Below are 24,983 nucleotides of genomic sequence, written 5' to 3'. Positions count from 1 at the left end.
TAGTCACCTTCTTCTCGTACTTGTCCCATCCAGTATCCCCATTTCTCTCCAGTAAATACCTCAGGCTATCCAGTAAATAAAGTGGTCAGACAGGAGTTTCAGGACAGTGACTACACAAGACACTGAATTGCCCACACGCTCTGAGTTCTTTGTAAAATACAAGGAATGGCTTTTGAGGTTTGCTCAAGGCCTCAAGGAAGATCAACCAGATGGCCAGTTGGAAAGCGTGGCCAGTTTTTCTGGAAACCTGTCCTGGGTCTCTTTCAGAGCAAGCTGGGCAGCTTGGTTTGCAGAGCCACAGCCCTGCCCCACCCCCATCTTGTGCTCTTGGGAAGCAAGGCCCCACGTGCAAGCGTGGCGGTCTGTGGGTGTCTGTGGCGGTATGTGGCTTCAGAGGTGGCTGTCCCCATTGTCACTGTGCTTCCACAAAGAGCTCTTGTTTGAGGACAGGACAGAACCAACGTTCCAGTTTCTGTGGTAGCTATGGATACAGGGTGCATTTGTTGACTCCCCTCCAAGTCACTTGTGGGGTGGGTGCTAGGTACTTACTGACGTCATCCATTTAATCTCCAAAACAGACATTGAGGTAAGTATTCTCATTTTTCAGTCCAAACATGTGAGGCTTGGCGAGGTTAGCCTTGTCCAGGGATCCCCCGCTGTAAACATGGGGTGAGTGCTCTGTTCTGCAGTTCACTGGGGGTCCCTGACAAGGCCAGCCTAGCAGCCCTGGTGGTGACTCCTTTTGCCACATGCCTAGGTGTTGTTAGTAGGTAAGAGTCCCCGGCCCTTCTAGGCCTTTTCTGCATTTCCTCAGTGAGTTCTACCCCGCCAAGTGGGCGCTGGCTGGCGACTGCTCTCAGATTTCCCAGGAGAGGAAGCGTGTGGGCTTCATGTCGCCAGCCACCAAAAAGTTGCACGGTGCCGGACACACACCCATGTGCAGGGCTGTGTGGTGTGCAAGGAGGAGGCTTTGCTCGCTCTCCCAGCCCCTGTCCTCTCCTCAGGGTGACCTCCAGCAAGACTGCAGTGTGGGGAGGAAGTAGTCACGCCCCCTTAGTGCCCCAGCAACAAGACTGGCAGGAGCAAGATTCAGCGCCAGCAAAGCCGGTGGCTGTTGCAAGGTGGCTCTCCTTGGCTTCCTCATCTTTCTTGCCTGGCCAGTTCTCGGGCAGGTTCCCAGTTGTACAGTGAGCTGCAAAGCTTTGGGCTGATGTCCTTCAAGGCTGCTCAGAAGGCAGGCTTTGCAAACCGCATGTAGAGTGAGCTGGAGTTTACTGTACGCTTCTTTATTTCTTTATGAGAGAAAGAGAGAGAGAATGGGCACTCCAGGGCCTTCAGCCACTGCAAACGAGCTCCAGACACATGCACCACCATGTGCATCTGGCTGTATGTGGGTACTGGGGAATTGAACCTGGGTCCTTGGGCTTGGAAGGATGTGCCATCTCTCCAGCCTTACTGAGTGTTTCATATGCGGGTTTAAGGTCCCTGAGGTCACAGCACAGGCAGTCCACTCTCCTTAGCGTAGTTGCTGACAGGGTTGGCGTGGGCAACATTGGTCTTTTTTTCTTTTTCCTAGTGTTTCTTGTTTTTATTGGGTGGGAGGAAGGAGGGAATACAGGGTGAGAGAAAGGGCTGAGAACAGGTGACCTTTTACAATTTTTTTCTCAAACAGGAGGAACTGTCATTCTGATGGCAGGTTCACCTGGAGGGCACATCTTGCGTGTGTAACAGCATCTGGGACTGTTCTGTTTAATTTCTAAAAGAAAAAACTTTTGACATACAATGCGCACCAGCGTTAGGTCAACCAATGGGCCTGACCGTGTTTAAGGACAGGCAGAGGCAAGCGACTGCATGTGGTGTCTACTGGCCCAGACACCTCAGGGGTAGCTTGGCAGTAGGGACAGGGCAACATTGGTCTTTTGTATGAAGGGTGGCCCTGTGGAGAATGACCAAAGTCTGCGAGCCTCAGGCCCTGCTGGCTGTGGAGTGAGTCTGTCAGCCCAGGGTAAGGACCTGGGGTCTGGGATCTTGTTAACATTACGTGAGCAGCAGGACTCAAGGGTGCTGGGCAGGATTTTCCCATAAGGCCATGTGTGAGGAAGGAAGGGATTCCACCTGTCGGTGCTAGCACGGGGATACCCTGGGCAGAGCTCACCCACGATCCCTGTATTGTAGGGTCTTCAGATTGCCCTGCCTTTCCTGGGTCTGACCCCTGTCCTGTCCCCCAGAACTTCCCATCGGCATCTCTACTTGGCACTTCCTGCCTGGCCCTCTGTGTTATGCTAACGTACATGTGTCTTACCATCTTAACTAAGTCGAGAATTCCCCGAGGCTCACATTCACCTACTTGCTCTACAGGTAGTGATTTCTTGCACCTTGGGGGTGGAACAGGCCAAACCCTGTCATAACAGCCCTGAGACCTTGGGCAGGTTCTTCATGCCTAAAATGGGACAGCAGTAAAACCTTCCTTATCGGATGGGCAGAAACAATGGAGGAAAATGCTATGCACACAGTACTTAGCCTAGGGCAGACCCGTGGTGTGTGCTCAGGAGTGGGCCATTGGGTTGTCACCTTAAGCAATGTCGCAGTGATAAATTGCTGCCATAGGTCAACACTGGGAGTTCCAGTCTGGGGCGAGGTCCGTGCTTATTGCATCCAAGCCTGGTTCAGGTCCATAGTGTTGTCCTACTTGCCCTTGGCCTCTGTCTGTGTTTGGTTTGTTTAAATGGAAATCATGTTTGCATTGTAGGGTTGTTCTGGTTTCGAGTGGCACCATGTTTATGAGGTGCCCCAGGGGCGAAATCAGCTCATTTTGTCTCGTCCCTGCCTCTTAAGTGACATACCCAATGCCCTGCCCTCGGCCAACCGAGGTGACGGCAGGGCAGCCAGCAAAGCAGAAGTCACAGAGCTTCAGTTAATACTGACACTCCTCAGTCTCTACTGTAGGCAGGGACACTTCACCTCCCTGGGCAAGGACTGGCTAACCACACAGCCTTGGGTAATGGCTGCTAGCCCGGTTGGGCCTGGCTCTGGCTTTGGGCTGGCCTCTTCCTTTGCTGCTGTCCCAGGGGCCTAGTGTGCCTTCATATGGAAGCCAAGAGACCAGGTGTAGGGAGCAGTGGTCAGCTCGCTCCCGTATGCTAGCTGAGGCCACAGCTGGTTTGTGAATGCATCTGTCCTTGAACCACCCACCTTCTCCTCCTCTCTGCAGCATGGGATTTTAGCCCAGTTGTCCCTTTCTGGTTGGCTTGGGGCAAGGGGGAAGGACTCAGTGGCCCACGTGGTCATCTTGGCATGATAAGCTGTCATCCAGGGCTTTTAGCTTCTCAGCCCTCTCTGGAGTGTTGGGTAGAGCCGTGCTTTGCAGGTAAGATAGACCTTCCTGCTGTTTTGAGTGTCACCTGTATGTCTGGTTCTAAAGGAACATTTGCTGTTTCTACCCAGCTTCCCGCCAGACAGCCGCTGTGGCCCATGCAAGGCTTAGTCAGGGCTGAGGTAACACAAGAACATTCTTACATGGCTGTGTGGCTACAGGGAAGTGGTTGGAATATGATGTGGTGGAGGAACACTTATTTGCATATTATTTGGTACCTTAAAATAGGGAGATATACTTTGTATCTATATAATTTATATCCTGTCAAATCTACCCATTTTAACATGGCAATTTAACAATTTTTGTAACCATCACTATAATTCACATTTAGGATTTTGTGTTTTAAACTTCCTGGTAAGGGTTGGAGAGATAGCTCAGCAACTAAGGTGTTTGCTTGCAAAGCCTAAGGACCTGAGTTCAACTCCCTAGTACCTATGTAAAACCAGCTGCATGAAGTGGCACATGCAGCTGGAGTTCGTTTGCAGTGGCTAGAGCCCAGTGTGCCCATTCTCTCTTTCTCTCTCTCTCTTTATCCTCCCTATCTCTCTCTCTGCTTGCAAATAAATAAATAAATAAATATTCACTAATATCTGCCTTCAGTTAGCTGTCATATCTACCCTCAGTCCAAGGTAACCACAAATCTACTTTCTATATGAATAGACTCCCATAATGTGGTAATTTTGTATTTTTTTCACTTTTAAAATATTATTTATTTATTTAAGAGAGAGAGAGCATGCCAGGGCATACACCACCTCGTGTATCTGGCTTATGTGGGACTTGGAGAATAGAATCTGGATCCTTAGGCTTCGTAGGCAAGCGCCTTAACCACTAAACAATCTCTCCAGCGCTTTTTCATGTTTTTGAAAATTTATTTATTTATTTGCAAGGAGAGAGAGAAAGAATGGAGAGAATGGGTGCACCAAAGCCTCTAGTCACTGCAAATGAGCTCCAGCTGCATGTGCCACTTTGCACATCTGGCTTTACGTGGGTACTGGGGATTTGAACCCAGATCTTTAGGCTTTGCAGGCAAGCTTAACTGCTGAGCCATTTCTGCAGCCCATGTGTATTGTTTTTTAAATTTTTTTCATTTATTTTTATTTATTTATTTGAGAGTCACAGACACACAGAAAGAGACGGAGTGGGGGGGGAGAGAGAGTGGGCGCGCCAGGGCTCCAGCCACTGCAAACAAACTCCAGGTGCATGTGCCCCCTTGTGCATCTGGCTAACGTGGGTCCTGGGGAATCAAGCCTCGAACCGGGGTCCTTAGGCTTCACAGGCAAGTGCTTAACCACTAAGCAACCTCCCCAGCCCCCATGTGTATTTTTTGAAGCATAAGGTTTTCTTAGATTAATTTCTGATGGAATGTAGCAGGTATTAGGACTGCATTCCCTTTTATTTTTGTTGCTGAGCAGTATTCCAGTGTGTGGATATACCCCATCTTGTTCATTCACCAGAGAAGGCGTCTTGTCTCCGCTGTACTGCTGTGGTAATTAATCATTGTGGCCATGAACTCTCCTGTGCAAGTTCACGTGACAGTGCGTGTCTTCATGTCCCTCTTGTAGGGACTTAGGAGACTTCAAAGTCTGTTACCTTAGACAGTCTTTCCTCTCTGACAGTTTGGAGGTAAATGTGGTGTGGTGTGTGTGTGTGTGTGTGTGTGTGTGTGTGTGTGCGCGCATGTGTGTGCGCGCACCATAGTGTGTATGTGGAAGTCAGAGGACAACCTTATAATGTTGGTCCTCTCCTTATACCTTGTTTTATTTATTTTTGTTGTTTGGTTTTTCAAGGTAGGGTCTTGCTCTAGCCCAGGCTGACCTGGAATTCACTGTATTCTCAGGGTGGCCTTGAACTCATGGCGATCCTCCTACCTCTGCCTCCTGAGTGCTGGGATTAAAGGCCAGGCTTCTACCTTGTTTTGAGACAGTCTCTCTTACTGTTGCTTGCCACTGAAAAAGCCAGACTAGCTATCCCTCCAGCTTCCCAGTTCTTCTGACTGTCTCCCTTTGCTTTAGGCACATTGCATCGCTTTGTGTCCAACTCTGCATGCTGCCGGATCTAGACTCTGGTGAGGAGACTTGTGGAGCAAGTGCCCTTAGCCACTGAACCATCTCCCCAGCCCCTAGAGGTGAATACATCTAACTCACTCCACTCACTGGGCCCTGTGTCTGTCTGGAACTGCTGTTCCCCAGGGCATCACAGGGTTAGGATGTATAAATGCCTTTTTGTGGAAAGCACGTTGTCTAATCAGCCCTGTTGAGTTGATGGGTGTGAGCAGGAGAGGCGAGGCTTAGAAAGCTTTTCAGAGGCATTTCCTCTTTGCTGGGCCATGGAAGGACAGAGAATTCCCAGATAGAGAAGTGAGAGAAAGACATTCAGGCAGAAGGAATTAGCAGGTGTCCAAGTGCCAGGCTAGACACCGAGGAGGATCACTGGGTGTGGATGAGCGTGGCCTGCACTGGGCACGAGCGTCTGGTGAGGAGGCGGGAGGGGCGGGCCAGGCTGCTTGCAGGGGGAAATGGCAGAGCTGGGGAAATTTTTTAAGCAGAACAGGAACTCATCCAATTCAAATGCATGCAGACAGAGCTTTGTCAGACACCTGTCTGTGATGCCTGAAAAGGTGGCATGAATGGTGACTCATCTAGGATTTACGGGAAGCCTTTTGGCTGTACCTCCCAGGTTCTGGGCCTCTGCCTGCTTACTGCCCCTGCAGATGGGGCAGACGGTAGGATTCATGACGCTCGCCTCGTCATGAGCAAGGGTCGGAGCTAGTGATGCTTGTCATCCCGACGGCTGCTGCAGCTGGTCAGAGTGACAGAGGCTGGCAGCTTGCGCCTGGACCGTTTGTGTTTCTCACACCATCACCAGCTCCGCCAACCCTGCCACAGAGCATACCTGAAAGTCTGGGGGAACATGTCTGTTTTGAAGGCTTATTCAATGATTCTGCCATTTTTATAATAAAGTTTTAAGATAAGAATTATAAGGTGCTGGTAATAGGAGGAAAAAAAGTCATTGGAGGGAAGATGGGACCTCGTTTCTAAAACACACATTGAAAACTTTTTTTGCGCGTGTATGTATGTGTGGTGTGTGTGTATGTGAGCATGTGTGTGTGGGTGCATGTGCACATGTATGCATGTATGTGGAGGTCAGAGGTTGACACAGGTTATTTCCATCTTATTTTTTAAAATTTATTTGTTAGGGTCACAGAGATGTGGTGGGGGAGAGAGTGAGAATGGGTGCACCAGGGCCTCCAGCCACTGCAGACGAACTCCAGACACATGTGCCACCATGTACATCTGGCTTACATTGGACCTGGAGAATTGAACCAGGGTCCTTAGGCTTCATAGGCATGCATCTTAACCATTCAGACATCTGTCCAGCCCTCCACCTTATTTTTTGAGACACAGTCAGTCTCTCACTGAACCAGAGGGTAAGAAATTCAGCTAGACGAGCTAGCCAGCAAACCCCAGGGACCCTCCTTTTCCCCCTCCCCAGCATGGGGTTACAGGCACAGACACCACGCGTGACTCCTCCATCATTACTGCTGATCTGAACTCAGGTCCTCATGCTTGAAAATGCAGCACTTTGGGAAATGAACCATCTTCCCAGCCCCCCAGACCCCTGTCTTAATTAAATGGCTTATAAGTAAGAACACCAATAGCCCTAAATGCAAATCAGCAGGTGGCCAGGAATATCCCCGCCCCCCGCATTCATGGATACTCGTGGATATGTGGAGGTCTTTGAGCTATAAGGAAACAGTATCTTCTTGAGTGTTAGGAATATTTGTATTTTTATGTGCACCCCCACAAATTGACATGCACACATAAAACAATGTGTCTGAAAAATATTCCTTTACGTTTTCACTCCAAAAATATGTATGTGGGGTGTGTGTGTGTGTGTGTGTGAAGATATGTAACACTGACATGATCGGGAGGGAAGGAGAGCTTCTTGTATGTGCCCCCCAACCAGATGTGGAGTAAGGTTTTCTAACTGGCTTCTTAAAGACAGCTGATAAGGCTAACACATCAAGGGAGCTTATCAAGCCCCTGAAGGTGTGACATGGTGGCATAGAGGTCCTTAGGGAGAGAAGGGGGTGGTGATGGAGTGAGAGAGCACCTTGTTACCCACCACCCACTGGGTGGACTTCTGCTCCTGCCCCACCCGGGGCACCTCTGCCTACAGAGTTCTGCCCCGCGACTTCCGCTGCCTGTCACCTTCCTTCCCATGTCTCTTGCCCCTACCAGCCCCTGTCTGGCCGCAGTGCCCCCACCGCCTCTCTCTCCTTTCTTTGTGAGGGTTCCGTCCAGGCCCTCAGCCCTCTTCATTCCGAGCCCCCCACCGGCCAGACCTCCTTGACCCTAAGCAGTGACCTGTGCACACAGGCTGGCTGAGATCTCAGGCCAAATCACTGGCCAGCATTTATTCTCAAAATCATCTTGGGCTCAGTTTGCTTTATATAGATGTTGCACTGTGGAGTTTTGGAGCAAAGCACTCCTCAAACTGCTTTTCCCTGTCCCGTTCCACTCCGCCCCGGCTCTGGTCAGCCCGATTACCCATTTCCCGATTATCCGCCTTCGCAGGAAGAAAGCTCGGTCCTCCCACCTTTCAAAGTAGAGTATCCCAACCTGCCCTGTAGCTGCCAGCTCCTGGGAGGGGGTTCTGCTTCAGGCCACCTGCATTGGTGGTTGTGGGCAGCCCTGTGCCCAGTGCAATAGTCCACAGAGATGCAACTGTCCCAAGGTTTCCTGGTGCTCCATCTTGCTTCTGTTGTATGTGTTTGTGAAATGGGGAAATGGATTGTTTTCTCTGTCTCTCAAAATAAATAATGAAAACAAAAACAACAAACAAACACAACTTCTGTAGTGGCTTCCATTCGTCCGTTAGACAAGGCCAGGCTCAGGCAGTGGAGATGGCTCAATGGGTAAGTGCTTGCCTTGCAAGCATGAGGGCCTGAACTTGGTCCCCCCAAACCATGTAAAATACCAGAAATCCAAGCTCCTCTGTTTTGTTTTGTGTGGGGGAGGGGACAGGGTCTCACTGTAAGGCTTAGGTGAGCTGGGAGCTCATAGATGTATGTTGCCACACCTGCCTAATAGTCTAAGCTCTTTGTCATGCCTTGAATCTCCAATGCCTCCCCCGCTTTCTGTGTACCCTGAATGGCCAGGTGCCCTGTCTTGGTGGGCACAGAGCCTGGTCCATGGTGACGGAGTCACTCGGCATTAGGGTGACAGCACCGGAGACTCAGTACATGCACTGCACGTCTGCCTGGCCACCGTGTTGGCAGGATGCACACAGCTTCCTTTTCGAGGGTTTGGAGCGTGGTCTTGCTGTTACCACAGAAAGCGATGGCTGCTTCTTTACCTCCTCTTCAGTCACAGTTCTGGGTATAAGTACATTTGTTTGGTAGCGTGCTCTGGGTCAGAAATGGAACTTCTATTTGAAGTAGGATTCCTGCTGAGAGAGAAACTTGGCCATGTTTTATTGTAGGTTCAGGGTCTAGAAGGTGGGCACTCAAGAGCCAAGGCTGTATTTATTTGCCTTAAGGTCAGAAGGCCCTGTTGGTTCTCGTCACACCCTCTCATTGCTTGGAAGAGGAAACCCAAGCCCCACCTATTCAGGGGCCTCCTTGGAGCTCAAGCTCTGGGTCCCTCCTCTGGAAACCTTAGCCTCCAAGGGCAAGGCTCTTTTGTCCTCACTCAAGTGCTTCTCTCTCTGCACACTTCCTAAACTCTGTTGACTTGCCTCAGCCCTGGCCTTGCCCCACGTCCTTCCTTTACCACTTTCGGATTGAGTACCAGAGCCAGCGCAGGCCAGGTTCAGGCCCCACGGTGCTGCCTCAGTGCCCCACGACCTCCGCTGCGTCCTCGACCTTGGGTTCTGCCCCTGTTTTCTCCTTGGTGGAGGAGTCCCCACTGTTGAAATATCCATCCTTCAGGGTTGTTGGGCACAATCAGCCAGAAAGAGTAGGAAACTCCCAGACACAGAATCAGACATCGTAGATGTTAGCTCCTGCCTCTGCTGACGGTCTCTTCTAGTGCTGAAATTTGCAACTTGCTAGCTGCGTGGCACTGGGCAGGTTATTTAGCTGCTCTGGACCTTATTTGCAAAATGATGTTAAGTGCCCACCCACAGTGTGGTTCTCAGGATTGAACAGTGTCTGACCCCAGTGCACATGCTCAGTAAGGCTCTGCAGACTTCATGGTGGCCAGAGTAGCCTGGATTGACCCATGTGTGATGTATAAATATGCCCAGCATCATACTGCACTCAGTAGAGATGCATGCTTATTATCTGTCAATTAAAATATGTGCTATTACTAATTTCTCTTAAGTTTAGGGAGGGTCCAAGGACTTCATACTATAGTCAGCTATATGTTTTCTGAAGAAATGTCTTATGTAGTTTTCTCCCACCAGCACATTGGTGACTATAGACTTGTTATTTATTTTTGCATGTACGTGTAGTATGTGGTGGGGTGCATGGTGTATGCACATGTGCACACCCAGTATGTGCCCCTGTGGAGGTCAGAGGAGAATGCCCAGCTATTTATCTGGGTGCTAGGGAATTGAACTTGGAGTGAATCAGGCCTTCATGCTTGTGTGACAAGCCCTCTTACCATCTCCCCAGTCCTAGAATTCTTTTAAAGACAGCACACACCCCTCAGTCCCCACGCACATGTGCATGCACACACACACACACACACACACACACACACACATACACACAGAAAGAGAGACAAATTTGTGGTCTTATCCAAGTGTGGCTCATTTTGTTTTTCCAGGTAGTGTCCCACTCTAGCCCAGGCTTACCTGGAATTCACTATGTAGTGTGAGGGTGGCTTTGAAATTGTGGTGATCCTCCTACCTCTGCCTCCCAAATTCTGGGATTAAAGGCGTGTGCCACCCTGCCTGGCTAAAGTGTGACTCATTCTGCAGGGTTTTCTTCCTGCATACTATTAATTCATGTATTTCATTCCAGCTTGTGATAATATGCATTTCTAAAACATAACTGAGGAAACCACTTACTGCCTTAGAGAAATAGTGGGTTTTACTTTACTTCTGATATGGGTAGTTTGGTTCAATCAGTAGTCCTGGATCTTATGAGATGTCCATATACTTTTGACACCCCATTGCAGCTGTCACACCTTGGGGACATGAAGGGGCACACCCTGCCTGCTTTTGGTGTGCGCCAGGCTGTGCACTTTATTGGATTCAGTTGTGGAATTGAAGCTTGTTGAAGTTAGCTTCCTCAGAGGGCAGTGCACTGCAGTCCTTGTATGATGGATGCATGAATCAGCATGGGGAAAAGATTGTAGAGAGCTTCCCATACATGCATTTGACATGTGCACACAATTTGGTATAGGTAATGCCAGGGAAATCGGAGTAAGATGCATGGATTGTATCAATGGAAGTACCCAGTTGTGACATAGGATATTTTGGGGAATGTCGCTAGTGGGGGAACTGGGTCTAGGGCATATAGGAATTATTTTCTGTTTTTCTTAAAATTGCTTATAATCGTCTATGTGAGATTGGAGGAATACCTACAGAGGTCTCAAATAACAAAATAAGCTTGTAAAACATGTCATTTCCAGTTAAGACTATGCTGGAGAAACAGGAGCCATGAGCCTGCTCCTCCTGCAGAACGTCACGTCACAGCTGCCCAGGAGGAAAATGAACTCCAGTGGAGGCTATGGCAAACGTCTTATGGGGATTGCTTGTGATCTTGAGCTACTACTGAACTGTCCAGGCAATTTGAGCTGGACTCCTTCACCATCCAATTAGAGTCTGGTCTAATCACACCCTCACAGCTTTCCACCGCTGTCCCCTGTGGGCCTGCAGAAAAGAAGGAGCAGTAGACAGGCTCTGATGTCAACCCCAGCAGGCAGGAGGGACCCTGTGGGGGGGGGGATGCTCCCTGGGGCGGGGGTGAGGGTCGAGGCTGAGGAGCTGGCTCCTGCTCCTGAGGTGTCACTTGGGTAGGTTTCAGATTGAAAACCAGATTTCAAGGCTCCCCTTTAGCTGGGAAATCATTCCAGCAGATCAGATTTCTCTGAGCTCTGAGCTCTAATGAGCTCTACCTGCCTCCCTAAAATATTTAGAGACCTACTGAATTTCAGCTGCAATTCCCTGGTTAGGGTCCTAAAGCACTGCTTTTAACCCAACTCTTCTCCGGGGTCCTAGTATAAAACATTACCAAGAAAATGTATTTAGCCCCAAAGTCATGGGGTGCAAAATAATGAGCCATTTGGCCCTAAATCCACATTCACCATTCCCACTATTATACAATAAAAACTCATGGTACCTTCTTGATATGTGTTAACCTGTCAATCAATTGCTTGCTATGGATTTGAAATAAAACAGCCCCAGGATGCTTTAGTACACAGTGGCTGGAGGACAGAGAGCCAATTCGAGCATGGCTTGTGTGTGACCTTTTACGGACGCAGTGAGTTGTGTATTGATGAAATCTGACTCCAAGTGCATGCGTGTGTGCGTGAGTGCATGTATGTATATGTTTTTTGAGTGGATTTTAAAAGCACACCGCCCTTGTGTCCCTGTTTGGAAACTGCATAGCTGAAGAGGCCATGGTACGTGCACACAACACACCCCTGTGCAAATAAATAAATCAATCATTTTAATAAAGAATTTGGGAAGAAAGGGGCTATGCAATTAGGCAGTTATTAGCTCAAGATGTTTGTCTAATAGTTACACACACGGCTGCATTCCAAAGGTCCCCACTGTGTTCCCAAGCCTTTCTAGTAATTCATGCACAGGGGCCTGTGCCACAGACCCTGCCTCATCCACTTTTGTTTGTCTGAGTTTGTATGAGGTCAGGTGTCCTTCCACTCTGCTTCCTGACCCTCAGTGAGGCATGTGCACTAGTGTGTGTGTGTGTGTGTGTGTGTGTGTGTGTGTGTTTGCTCGTGCATTGATATGGTGCACACAGCGTGAAGGCTTCATGAAGTCTTGGCGTCATTGTCCCCTCACAAACCTGTGCTTCCCCCCTGGAACTGGGAGGTAGGGCCTGGTGATGGTACACAGTGCGGGTCAAACCCACACAACCAACGGCCGCTGGTGCCAAACAGACAGACACAAGTCCTGGCTACCTTTCTAGAGGGGTTCCCTGCTGGCAGCTCCGTGGCATCTGCAGTCTCACTGTCCTTTCTGTTTCTTACAGTTCTATGTGCTGAGAGAGTTGGCCAGATGACTAAGACATATAATGACATTGATGCTGTCACTCGGCTTCTCGAGGAGGTGAGTGTCTGGGGCAGGTGACCATTGTTTATAACTGACTTACATTGACTCCTGTGTGCCTTGTCGCCCATTTCAGTAAGGACTCTCAGATTGGGCTCTGAACAGGGTACATTTTAAGCTTATTGTATTCGTGTGTGTTCATGTGTATGCACATGGAGGATGCATGTGCACATGTATGTGCATGTGGAGGCTCAGAAAGACAACTTCGGGTGTTGTTCCTCAGGAATGCTGCCCACCTTTTCTTAAAAAATTATTTATTTATTTATTTGATTGTTTATTTATTTGCAAGCAGAGAGAGAGATTGAGAATGAACCCACTGGGGCTGCCTGCCACTGCAGACGAGTCCCAGATGCACGTACCACCTTGTGCGTATGGCCTGATGTGTGTACTGGGGACCTGAACTTGGGCCACCAGGCTTTGCAAGCCTGCTGAGCCAGCCTAAACTCGACTTTAAACTATAACCACCCCACCTCTTTTTGAGACGCAGTCTTTTGTTGTGCGGGAATGCATGAAGTCAGCTAAATTTGCTGGCCAGTGAGTCCCAGGGATCTGCCCATCTCTACTTCCCAGCACTGGGATTGCAAGTGTCATCCTACCTGGCTCTTTTATGTGGATACTGGGACTCAAACTCAGGTCCTCATGCTTGTAAAGCAGGCACTGCTGACTGAGCTATCTGTCCGGCCCCATGGCTTTATTTTTGTGAATGATGGCTATGTACATAGCAGTGTAGAGCTCTCATTTTGTCTAGGCATTTTAGATTTGCAACAGAATGAGCTAATGACACAAAATATGATGCCTTTAAATACTTATTAGACTAAGGGCTGGAGATGTAGCTTACTTCATAAGGTGCTTACTTGGATGGTATGAAGCCCTAGGTTTGATTTCATAAAGCCTGGTGTGGTGGCTGGTACACTCCTGTGATCCAAGCACTCAGCACTGGGGAGGTCAAAGCAGGAAGATCAGGAAATCATGGTCATCCTGACCTACCTAGTGAATTCAAGGCCAGTCTGGGCTACAGGAGACCCTGTCTCAAGCAAAACAAACAAAATGAATATCCAAGGGCTGGGTTAAAGGTGCTTGCTTGCAAAGCCTGCTGGCCAGGGTTCAGTTCCCTAGCACCTGTGTAAAGCCAGATGCAAAAGTGGTGCATGTGTCTGGATTTCATTTGCAAAGGCGAAAGGTCCTGGTACGTGCATGTGCACACTCGCCCACAAGTGCAAATAAATAAATAAATAAATATTTTTTAAAAAGAGTACTCAGCTTAAGAGTTGGGAAGTCCAAGCCATATATTGACAGTATATTTTAAACCCAGACTGTCAGAAAAACATATTATTGTCCATGCCTTCCTGAGGTAGTTTGAATTTTTGCTCTATCAGGCTAGTAGGACCATACGCAGCATTAACATTGGCGTAAGCAATGTAAGTGTGCCAACAGGATCAGGCAGGCTTCGTGCCCTGGAGAGACTGCGATGGGCTCAGCTCTTCCCAGCATTCTCTCGTCGTTTGGGAGTTGGGTGCTGTGAAGGTAGCTGAGGGTACATGTGCAGCTCAGGCCAAGTCAAGGCCAGAATAGGGACTGGCTTGGCACACTGGTCAGGTGCCTGGGTGAGTCACATTTCTATCACCATGACCACATAGCTGACCGAAACAGCCAAGGGATGAGGAAGGATTCCTTTTATCTCATGGTTTCAGGGGATTTTTCTTGCTTCATCAAAGCAGGGAGGCTGCCCTATGACAGTGGACACTCGAGGTGGTAACTCAAAAAAAAAAAATCAATAAGTAAAAAGAATTCATTTTTACCCAGTTAATTTCCTAACCTTGGCTGTATAGAATATAGGCCCACCTTAAGAAAAAAATTGAAATGGCAGAAAGAATATTGGTAGGGCATTTCTTCCCATGGTCCTTTGTGTTGTTTTTGAAGGGTGACCTTATCAGCAGGTCTGTGTTTTATAAATAGCAACACCCCTGGTCCTTGCCCTGATAAGGGAAATCAGTGGAGATTACTGCCTTTCTCTGGAACTGGGCAAAGTCTAGCAGCCTCGGTCACGTGACAACACTTTTTGCCGGTGGAGGTGGAGGGTGGTGGCTCGGTGGCCTCTGCTCATTGGCATTGGTCGGCACGCCTGCTGCATGCAGATGAAGCTGGGGGATCCTGGGGCTGAGGCCCAGTGTGGGAGGCTTGGGGAAAGATTTTGCAGCTTGCCCTGACTTTGGGCTGAGCTTGCCTCCACCCCTGATGCAAAGTAGAGCTTTCCCCTGGCCGCGAGTCATGGTGGAGATCCTAAAACTGGTGAATGAGATGACTCAGCTGCCAAGTGTGGGCAGCAGGCAGTGCCTTCCCCGGGAGTGCCACTCAGCCTGGGTAAGGAAGCCTGACTGCTAGTCAGAGTGTTGTGAGGCAAAGCAGCAAGCTGAGTTTAGGTGACCTCTCCTCAAGCCCCAGGGATGAAAAGGACTGCATTGTTTTTGTTGTTTTAAATAGCTGGTTTCCAATGACCTACTTTATTATTATTTATTATTATTATTATTATTTATTTTGTAATTTGTCTCATTGCGGTTGACTCCAGTGATCCCTTCCTAGCTGTTTTCTTGATTTTAGAACTAGGCATTTGCCTTACATTGACTGATGGTAACTCCCAAAGCCTCATCAGCCTGTTGCCATGATGCAACCAGACAGAGCTGGGTTGGTGTGCTCGCCAGTAATCCCGGCGCTCAGGAGGCTCCGGGGAGGAGCTCAGGATTTGACTCAAAACACAACAAATCCCACCCCTCAAAAAAGCAGACTTAATTGGAATAAAGAAAGAACTAGGAACCCCCTAGTAACATTTAAAAAATTATTTATTTGCAAGCAGAGAGAGGAGGAGGAGGAGGAGAGAGAAACTATGGGCATGCCAGGACCTCTTGCCACTGCAACCAAATTCCAGATGCATGGCTTTACGTGGAAACTGGGGAATCAAACTTGGGCCATCAGGCTTTGCATGCAAGTGCCTTTGACCACTGAGCCATCTCTCCAGCCCCTCCACAGTAACTTTAATGTTTTCATTTTGTCTATAAATACTTTCCTGTCCTATCTCACTGTCTTGCCTTTTCTGTAGTAAGGCACACCCTATAGCTCTGTGAAGATTAGATTTCCAGTGTAGGCTGGTGAAATCGGCCCCAGTGTTGTGAGAGAGGGAGAGGCTGGAAGGCATGCCCCGGTGTAAGTTGTGATCTGTGGGGCACAGGGCTTCCTGGTCGAGCTCACTGCCCCGCATGTATTCCTTCTTCCTTCTGGGCCCTGGCCCTCCGTGTGTCCTGGGGAAGCCTTCCCCTGCCTTCATGTGCCCAGGCAGGGCTGGCCTCGCCTGTATGTGGTGTGATCACATCTGCTTGATTTGGGGGCAGTGCCATGTGTGTGCAGGACTAAGATAAGGTGGGCAGAACATCTGTGCTTCTTGGAACCTAGCTTGTACTCATGAAAGTGATGCAGGATGGGGTCAGACCTGAACCCACAAGCATCATTAAGAACCCGCAGGGCATCTGTTAGATCAGATAGGGAAGTGTAGTGGGCTTGAGTTAGATGTTTGGAGGCCACGCTTCTGCAGAGCTGTGGGCACTGCTGTTGACTCATGTGAGGGCTCTGAGGCCACTTGGGCTGGTGCTATTGTGAGTTAGTCCCTCGACACCTGAATCCTGCACAGGCTCCCTCATGTGACAGAATCCTCCCACTTAGGTAGCACATTAAGTATGAGATGACAGGCATGAGATAAGCAGCTGTCCTGGTGGTCACTGTGGCCTGTGTGGGTCAATGCAGAGCTGAACATCTGCTCCTGGGCAGTCACTGTGTCTCCTTGGCTGCACAGGAGAGCCCTTCCCACGTGTGGTGAGGGTGTTTACAGATCACTTGATGTGATTCCAGCAGGCTTCTGGGACAGTGGTGATGGCATTACAGAGCTGTGTATGCAGGTGACGGAGAGAGAGAGAGAGACAGACAGAGAGAGAGAGAGAGAGAGAGAGAGAGAGAGAATCATCCTGCCAGAGGGAATTGCTGTCAAATCTAGTTTCCTGATGGTGCCCATCACCCAGTGAGGGTGCTGTGGCCAGCAGGGAGGTGTACCTTGACTGTGTGCAGTACCTTGGGGACACGTAAGCACTCGGGAGTAAAAGCTGCTGGCTTATCCTACCCTATGACTCAGTGAATCGTAGAGCTGCAAGAGTTCTTTCTAAGACTGTCTCAGCTACCTGGCTGTCCACCCTGCCCCCCTTAACAGTCAGAGAACCCGGGTCCCAGGGATGTTTATACAACGGCTTACCCAGAGCACCTAAGCTGGTGACGGACACCAGGTATAAGAAACACACCTTAGGGTAGGAGGAGGATTGAGAGGTCAGTGGTAGAGTATGTGGTTAGCACCTGTGAGGGGCCCTAGGGTCCATCCCCGGCACCAGAAAGGAAAAGGTGCCTCTTGGGTGATGATCCAGTCCTCACAGGTTATATCAGTAGATGACAGAAGTTGAGGCACAAGATGACACCCTTGCCATGTGGAGGGCACTTTGGTGGCCTCAGCTTTATACTGTTGTTCTTCATTTAAAGCAAAATTCCTGTGGCCATGAGTACACTGTTTATTATTACGTTGATCCCCAGCTCGCCTACAGCTGTAACCTGGGGTTTGAAAAAACCATAGCATTCCTGACCCCGGGAAAGCCAAGCTGTTCACCTTGGGACACGTGGGTTGTTAATACATGGCATTGAATCAGAACATAAAATGTCTGTACTCCAGGGCTGGAGATATTACCTAGTGGTTAAAGGCACCTGCTTATAAAGCCTAACAGCCTGGCTTCAATCCCCCAGTACCCATGTAAAGACAGCTGCGCAAAGAGGTGCGTGCATCTGAAGTTCATTTGCAGTGGCAAGAGGTCCATACATTCTCTCTTCCAAATATATAATGTCTCCACTCCAAAGCACATTCGTCCTCGCTTCTGCTTTTTAGATCTGGTGAACAGATGAATTAGTATTGACCTCTGAGGTTGCAGAATTTTATAGAGCTTCCTTCATCTTGTCAGCCCCTCCCCCACGAAAAAAGTGAGCAAGTGGAATCTAACCACAGTGGAAAGGATGGATCTGGTGAGGTTCGATTTGGAGTGTCCACTCGGGAACACTTCTTCCCACACAGGTAGCTGTGTCTTTGCCTCTGGGGGTTTGCTGTGTTGGCCTGCTCTGACTAACGGTGCTGTTGGAACACTGCCTCAGAAGCATTATGATTCTATATATTATCTCCAGATTTTTACAGGTCTTTCTTTAAAAAATATTTTTATTTATTTGTAAGCAGAGAGGGATAGAGAGAAGAGAGATAGAAAGAATGGGCATGCCAGGGCTTCCAACCTCTGCAAAGGAGGGTGCAGATGCCACTTTGAGCATCTGGCTTTACGTGGGTACCAGGGAATCAACCCTGGGCCATTAGGCTTTGCAGTCAAGTGCCTTAACCGCTGAGCCATTTCTCCAGCACCTAAAGCCCAAGTAAAAACATCAAAACAGCACATAAAAGGAATGTAACTATATCTCAGAGGGACTTTGAACATTTTTGTTTCATAGGCAAGAAATGAGGAACTTATTACATTCTAGAATATTCCAACCTGATGTGAGGCTCAAGTCTACTTCCCTTTGCCAGCTCTTGGCTTAATTGTAGGATCATTGATATCTGTATCAATTCATTCATCTGTTTTTCTATCTAGCAATCGTCCATTCATCCATCCACATCCATTCCTTTCTCCATATCCAGCTACCCTCCAATCCATCCACCCACAGCTGTCCATCCTTCTGTCTTCTCATTTATCCAACCATCCACATCCATCTGTCCTTCCATCTTTCCATCCATCTGCCAGTCTATCCACATCCATCTATTCTTCTATCCAGCCAACCTTTCACTCAGACATCCATCAGCCAGCCAGTAGTCACAGGGGATCCCCCACGCTCGGGGCAGGCAGTGGAACAGCTGAGCGTTCAGCCGCCGAGGTTTGTTACCAGGCTTCACACATTCCAGAGGTGGTTGTGAAGTAGTTTTGGAAGCTCCGTTTCCCCCTGCAGGAACCAAGGTTTGTCATCATCAGATCTTCCAGCTTCCCCTCCGTTGCCTGATGCCCGCGTAGCCCCTGCACACATGTGGCCAGGGTGGCTCCTCTTTAACAGGCATGCCGACAGGGGATGGCGAATCGTTTATTCATTCATCGTTTCTCAATTTCCTTGTCTTCCTCTGACACCGAGCCCTGCTGGCCCCTCCAGAACATTCGAGGTTCTCACATCTCCACTCTCCCTCTTGCCTCGTGCAGAAAGAGCGGGATCTGGAGTTAGCTGCACGGATTGGCCAGTCGTTGTTGAAGAAGAACAAGACCCTCACCGAGAGGAACGAGCTGCTGGAGGAGCAGGTGGAGCACATCAGGGAAGAGGTGAGGAGCCGGGGCTGGGAGGGGAGGGAGGTGGGTCTGAGCCCGGAGCAGGGGGGTGGGGTGGTCCTGAACCAGCAACTTTCTGTCCTCTGGCAGTGTGGACCGTGGCTCTGGGTAGGCCATTTCCTCAGTCCACAGAACGCTTTCAAGCAAGCATGTCAGGCCAGCCGCGCTCCTCGTCCTCTGAGAGCCCAGACTTACCATGTAGCCCCTCGAGGCCTGGCAAAAGCGCTCACAGGCCCTGGAGAAGATCCGGCTTCTGCAGCGCTGTAGAGGCCATTGACATTCATCTTTCCAGTATGATTTTGTATGCGAATCGAACAGCAAAGCAAAATGGCTGACACTTTCATGGTAGAAACCTATTATTTTCATACGTATCCTGGCTGATGGCCAACAGGGGAGAGAGGAAGGATGTGGCACATCTCAGCTTCTCTTGAGGGCACCTAGAGCTGGGAGGATGGATGCTGATTTCTGGAAGGGATGTGCGCACAGAGGGGGCTGTAGAGTCAGCTGGGGTTGTTGGAGCAGAGATGGGCCACTTAGCGCCAGGCTCTTCTTAGTGACATCTTTCCTGTCGCCCTGACTGTTCTCATGGTGGGTGTGAACCCTGAGAATCTTCCTTCTCATTCTTCCTTCCCGGATTTTCTGTCATGAATGTCCTTAGTGGGACAGGGTGCCCTTGTCCATGACCTTTAAGGTAGATTCTCAGTTTTTTTTATTTTTTTAATTTTCAAGGTAGGGTCTCTCCCTAACCCAGGCTGACCTGGAATTCACTATGTAGTCTCAGGGTGGCCTCGAACTCACAGTGTCCTCCTACCTCTGTCTCCTGAGTGCTGGGATTAAAGGCGTGGTGCCACCATGCCTGGCAGATTCTTACTTGTTTTCTCATTAAAGTTATGCCCAATCCATGTTTGTCTGGGTCCAGTGATGGTTTTAATAAGATGAAATAGAATTGTTATGCTAAAAGAAAGGGCTTAATCCCAGGCTATTTTTCAAAGATGCTTAGAACCCTATTGGGAGAAACAAAGTTGTTCCCTTCCTCACCCCAGTGAAAAGGCCTGAGTCCCCTTCTCATGGGTGACCAGGGTGAAAGCAGGTCCATGCAGCAGCTGGCAAATGGCCACCCACTGACTTCCTTGTGGGACTGTCTCTGGGACATCCTCACGTGCTGCTCTGCAGGAGTGCAAATGCCTTGTTTTCCTTGCAGAGGTTTGAATCGTAAACCTGTGACACGGTGCCCCCTTTGGCGGCTTCTAAAGTTATGAGCCTAGTTGGATCCTTTAGGCCTGTAATATAAGCAGCTTCTCCATGGAAGACATAATGCATTCCCTGTGTGACTCAGGGAAGTTGGAATAAACCCCAAATCAAATTAGACATGAGAAGAAGTGAAACAGAGTTACAGTTTTCTCTCAGCACTGGTCCTGTACCCGTCAGTAGAGGACGTGGCAAGGACCTGTGAGCAGTCTTACGGTACACGTGTACGCGTTTGCTTATTTTAAAGCCTGAGCCTCAGTCAGCATGTTCTCATCAGCAGTCAGCAGTAGCCTTTTCCTGAGAGTTTGCCTTTTCTCCCTATACTGGAATTTTCCATCTAGTGATCCTGGAGTGCAAGAAATGCAGGTCAGGGATTCTGCGAGGTGTGCCAGTCACAGAGAGGGGCTGCATGGTTTTCCAAGTAAGGTGTACAGACTGCTTCCAGAAGACCCCCGAGCTGGCTCGTGCACAGTCCTGCCCTAAGACGGTGCTGGGTTCTGGCAGGAGCAAGTGGCTGTTTCTTTATTTGGTATCTGGCCATTGGCCCCGCTGGTCATCTGGCCACTTCCACAACCTGTAAGCAGTCTCATGGTCCCAGCCATCATTCTAGAGCCTTCCAGCTCCCTCTCTGCTCTTCTCTGTACTGAAGTAAGCACTATGAATGTAGATGGGGCGTTCCCTGCCCCCCAAACCATCCGCTGTATCTTTCTTAACCAGGATCCAACTCGAGTCCTAGCATGAAATCTGTCAATAGCCCTCACTTTTACCAGTGTCTCTGACCCCAAGCCCAGTGTCACAGCACAGGGGGACGTCAAAGCCCCGTCGTGTCCTTGCAGGTGTCTCAGCTCCGCCACGAGCTGTCCATGAAGGACGAGCTGCTGCAGTTCTACTCCAGCGCCGCCGAGGAGAGCGAGCCCGAGTCTGTCTGCTCCACCCCGTAAGTCACGCACCGAGCTGGGCCACCAGCAGTAAAGGTCAGCCTTGGCCAGAATGACCCGTCCGAGGGCCTTGGGCGGAACAGTTTCGCTGTTGTAGCAGGGTTCATGGGGCAGGATCAAGCTTTCCTCTCAGGGCACCCATTGTTTAGCAGAGCAGCTGGCTTGCAAGCGGGTGAACTCTGCTGTAAGAGGAAACGCAGGTCCTGGAGCCATGGCATGTCCTTGGGACAAGGCTGGCAGCTTCTCAGAGTCAGCAGAACCTTCTCACATTGGGAACCCCATGGCCTGCACTGGGATGTGGCTCTGTGACTTTCTAGCTGTTGTTACCTCAACCTCTGTTCTGGTTTCCTCAATGCATGAGGGAGCTATTTACGGTATGTAGGTCATGGAGTAATGAGCGCTTGCTGAGTTCACTCACACAGAGCACGCTCTTCGCTTCTCAGCATCCTTACATGAAAGGAGCTCCCAGGCCCCCAGGTTCTAAACAGAAATGACTCCCCCAATTCCAAGCACAGGACAGAGGGTTGGGTTGTGGATCCAACACCGTGGCAAGCCTGCACGTTCCTGGTGTTTCTCTGGTCATTGGGGGAGCAGCTGATGGGAAGCCTGGGGCAGCCCTTCTGGGTCTCTGTGGGCGGGGAGACAATGTGGTCCCCTCGCCTGAGAGCATGCCTTCCCCTCAGGTTGAAGAGGAATGAGTCGTCCTCCTCCGTCCAGAATTACTTCCACCTGGACTCTCTTCAGAAGAAGCTGAAAGACCTCGAAGAGGAGAATGTCGTACTTCGGTCAGAGGTGATGTGTGCCCCCCGTCCTTCCCCCCTGGAAAGGTGTTGGGTCCGTCTCCCTCCTCTGTCAAGAAGTGCTATGGAGGAGGGGCCACCCGAGCCTGGGCCTGCAGGAGTTGGAATGTTCAGATGATGGTCCTGTCATGCCGACCATGGTCATTGGCATCCTGGACAGGCTCTGCCTTCTGGGCTGGCCACCCAGCCGTGAAGCAGGAAAGGGAGTTCAAGCCGCTGCTCCTTTGCCCCCTGAGGCCTCCCATGGTGCCTCACGCTCTGATCACAGCACCCAAGACCTGTCCTGGAGACTGAGGGTGATACCAGTTCTCACATTAACGCAGGCTGGACTTGCTCCAAGGAAATGGTACACTAGGATTTGGAGACTGGCTGTCTTGAGAAAACCCTGAACTCTGGCTTCTGTGTGTTTCCTGTATTTGTGCCAGGTTTGGCCTGGGTTTTCTGATGAGTTTTTACTCTTCACAAGGGTGGAAGCTGGTTGCCTCATTCTCATTTGTAGTGAGAACCAGGGGCCAGGCTGCTAGTGCTGTGAGGTCTCGGGGTGCTCTAAGGTAAATGAATGGCAGAGCTAGGATTTGCAAGTCTGTGAGGCTAAGCCCTCCTGCCCCCCTTTACCCAGGTCCCAATCTATAGTCCCCGAGGCATGCATATCTAGTCTGCTTTGTCTTAACTGACAGTGCCAAAGGAACGGCTCCATCCCATTCACCACACCCTTCTATGCCAGGTTTGGGCTATATGCCCACCTACAGTGGCTGCACACTCCTTCAGGAGGGAGGTGGGCAGACCATCTGCCACCTTGAACTTGCCACACATTGGGAAGCGCCTGCTGACTAGTCCTTACCTGACACTCTTCATTTATCTATTTATTTATTTATTAGAGACAGAGAGAGGGATGGGAGGGAGAGAAAGAGAGAGTGAGAATGAGCACGCCAGGGCCTCTAGCCACTGCAAACGAACTCCAGACACATGCGCCTCTGTGTGCATCTGGCTTACATGGGAAGTGGAGAATCGAACCTGCGTCCTTAGACTTCACAGGCAAGCGCCTTAACCGCTAAGCCATTTCTCCTGCCCACATGACAGTCTTGCATGACTATTTTTGTAAACTCTGCCTCCTCCAGACCTTTATTATTTACTGTTGGGCCATAAGCCAGGGGACTGAGGATGCCCACGTTTGTTCAGCCAGCTGTGGCTGAGTAGGACTGAACCCCACATTCCCTATTCAGAGCCCATTGCTGCCCTGCCAGTATCTGGGTGAGATAAACAACCCCAGACCTGAGTCAGGAGCTCACTGAGGGACTTCGGTCCAGCCACAGATTGCTGCGTCCTACCTCTGTTCTCAGGATGTCCATGTCTGCCTGGGCCTGGGCCTGGGCCTCAGAGATGCTTCTCTTTGCCCGAGGCTGCCAGTGTGCCCTCCTCCTGCCTTTTTTTTTTTTTTTTTCCTTTTTGATTTTTCGAGGTAGGGTTTCACTGTAGCCCAGGCTGACCTGGAATTCATTATGTAGTCTCAGGGTGACCTCAGACTCTCAGCGATCTCCTACCTCTGCAGTACTGGGATTAAAGGTGTGTGTCACCACCACCCAGCTTTTCCTACCTTTTCAGTAACAGCAAGCTGTCTGAGTCCTGGGATAGCTCTCGTGTGTGTGTGTGTGTGTGTGTGTGTGTGTGTGTGTAGGGTATGCATATGTGTTTGCATGTGCATATGTGTGTGGACATGTGTGTGTGGAGGCCAGAGGTCAACATCAGGCATCCTCCTCTTCCTCTCCTCCATCTTGTTTGGTGATACTCTCTCACTGAACCTGTAGCTCACCCAGTGAGTAAACAAGCTAGCTAGCAGGCTCAGGGAATCCTTCTATTCCTGCCTCCCCAGCACTGGATTACAGACCTGTGTCACCATGCTCGGCTTTTACCTGGGTGCCGGGATCTGAACTCGAGGCCTCGTGCTTGTTTAGCAGGCGCTTTATTGGCTGTGCCATCTTCCCAGCTCCTCGAGTCTGAGCTTCAATGCTTTCGTGTCGTGCTCAGTGCACAGGACAGATTTAACACCACCTCAGAACCTCACAGCTTGGTGTCTGGCACGGTAAAGGTTAATTGTTCCTGGGTGGTTACCCTTAGAACGTCTGCCAGGCAGGGCAGTGTCAGGCACCACGATGGCCACAGAGGCATCCGCATGTGTACTAGGACAGACACACAGAAGTAGCAGACATTAACAATAGGAATGGCACAGTGTTTTATCTCCAGTTCTTGTCTCACAGGGGTGCCCTCTAGTGGTGTGATTTTACAGTTTTTTTTAATTTTTAAGAAATAATTATTTATTTATTTGAGAGAGAGAGGGAGTGGGAGAGGCAGATAGAGAGAATGGGCATGCCAGGGCCTTCAGCCACTGCAAATGAACTCCAGATGCATGCGTCACCTTGTGCATTGGGCTTTGCATGGGACCTGGAGAATTGAACCTGGACGTTAGGCTTCTCAGGCAAGCGCCTTAGCTGCTAAGCAGTCTCTCCAGCCAGTCCCCCCACCCCTTTTTCTTGAGGATGTGTGCCCGTGACCTACCTAGACAGGGAAGGCAGATTGGCTTTCTGCTCTGGAGGGTGTGATGGGTGGCAGGTGGGAACATGCTGAAAGATGGCAGCCCTGGCTCACCCTCCAGTCCCTGCATGTGAGAGCTAAAACCTGACCGGGGCCTTGTCCATAGGCCTGTCAGCTGAAGACGGAGACCATCACGTATGAGGAGAAGGAGCAACAGCTGGTGAACGACTGCGTGAAGGAGCTGAGTATGTGCACGGCGCCCCCAGGCCCCTTTCTGTCCCCTCACCCCGCCCCCATACCTCCTTCCAGCCTCTCCCTTCATGAAGCACATTCTCCCACCAGCCGATGGCTGGGGACAGTGTCTGAGAACTGGAGGCCTCTCCCGACCTCCCTTTGCAAACGGAAGGCTGGGAGTCAGCTCCGCACT

At 49.9% G+C, this 24,983-nt stretch overlaps 1 protein-coding gene across 12 annotated transcripts in view; it reads left to right on the top strand.

Moving 5' to 3' along the window:
- The window catches only part of Trak1 (trafficking kinesin protein 1), a 127,720-nt gene that overhangs the window by 63,079 nt on the left and 39,658 nt on the right, over nt 1-24,983 (top strand). For all 12 annotated transcript variants that reach the window (XM_045136710.1, XM_045136702.1, XM_045136705.1 and 9 more), the window contains 5 exons: nt 12,540-12,616; nt 18,919-19,035; nt 21,126-21,226; nt 21,911-22,019; nt 24,723-24,801. In XM_045136710.1, the coding sequence (XP_044992645.1) occupies nt 12,566-12,616; nt 18,919-19,035; nt 21,126-21,226; nt 21,911-22,019; nt 24,723-24,801 (457 nt within the window). In that variant the 5' untranslated portion in view covers nt 12,540-12,565. The remainder of the gene's footprint in view (nt 1-12,539; nt 12,617-18,918; nt 19,036-21,125; nt 21,227-21,910; nt 22,020-24,722; nt 24,802-24,983) is intronic.

The sequence above is a fragment of the Jaculus jaculus genome, chromosome 17 (genome assembly GCF_020740685.1).
Source record: "Jaculus jaculus isolate mJacJac1 chromosome 17, mJacJac1.mat.Y.cur, whole genome shotgun sequence".
Classification (NCBI taxonomy): Eukaryota; Metazoa; Chordata; class Mammalia; order Rodentia; family Dipodidae; genus Jaculus; species Jaculus jaculus.
The sequence above is the reverse complement of the archived record's forward strand: the minus strand, read 5'-3'. Positions and strand labels throughout refer to the sequence as shown.